Source organism: Trypanosoma conorhini (genome assembly GCF_003719485.1).
Source record: "Trypanosoma conorhini strain 025E chromosome Unknown Tco_14.4_contig_00847, whole genome shotgun sequence".
Classification (NCBI taxonomy): domain Eukaryota; phylum Euglenozoa; class Kinetoplastea; order Trypanosomatida; family Trypanosomatidae; genus Trypanosoma; species Trypanosoma conorhini.
The window spans coordinates 1-561 of NW_021704938.1; the positions used below are offsets into that span (position 1 = coordinate 1).

Genomic DNA, 561 nt, shown 5'->3' on the forward strand with positions numbered 1-561 from the left:
GCTTCCAGTTGACAACGTTCCAAAAGGCCTGCACGTACGCCGCACGGTCGTTTTTGTAGTCAAGGTAGTAGGCATGCTCCCACACATCGCAGGCGAGGAGCGGCTTCAGGGTGGGCTCAGTCAGCGGGCACCCCGCGTCGTGCGTCTGGTAAACCTTCAGTTTGCCGGAGGCGGTGTCCTTCACGAGCCACGCCCAGCCCGAGCCAAAGTGGCCCACAGCCGCATTTGTAAACTCCTCCTTAAACTTCGCAAAGCTGCCGAAGGAAGCCTTGATCTCGTCGGCAACCTTGCCCGTCGGCTCGCCGCCTCCATTAGGGCACATGCTCTCCCAGTAGAACGTGTGGTTGAAGATCTGTGCCGCAAGGTTGAACACGGGGCCTTTTTCTGTCTTGATGATCTCCTCGATGGTCTTCTGCGCGAGCGCCGCGTTTGTCTGCGCCGCCGCGTTGAGCTTCGTCACGTACCCCTGATGGTGCTTGTCGTAGTGAAACGTCACCTGCTCCTTTGAAATGCCTTTTGCGGCGAGCCCGTCGTAGCCCCACGGCAGCGGCGGAATGCTGA

General features: G+C 59.5%; 2 protein-coding genes across 2 annotated transcripts in view; both read right to left on the bottom strand.

Annotated features, from left to right (window-relative positions):
- On the bottom strand, positions 1 to 322 carry Tco025E_08685 (iron superoxide dismutase; the record flags this gene model as incomplete). Its single annotated transcript, XM_029375528.1, has 1 exon — positions 1 to 322. A coding segment is annotated over one exon (322 nt), but the record flags the coding sequence as incomplete, so codon positions are not given.
- A 170-nt stretch (positions 323 to 492) lies between these two features.
- Positions 493 to 561, bottom strand: part of Tco025E_08686 (iron superoxide dismutase) — a gene marked incomplete at both ends in the record, with an annotated part of 579 nt that continues 510 nt past the window's right edge. The window contains one exon of the mRNA XM_029375529.1: positions 493 to 561. This exon is cut by the window's right edge and continues 510 nt beyond it. Within this exon, the coding sequence (XP_029224357.1) occupies positions 493 to 561 (69 nt within the window).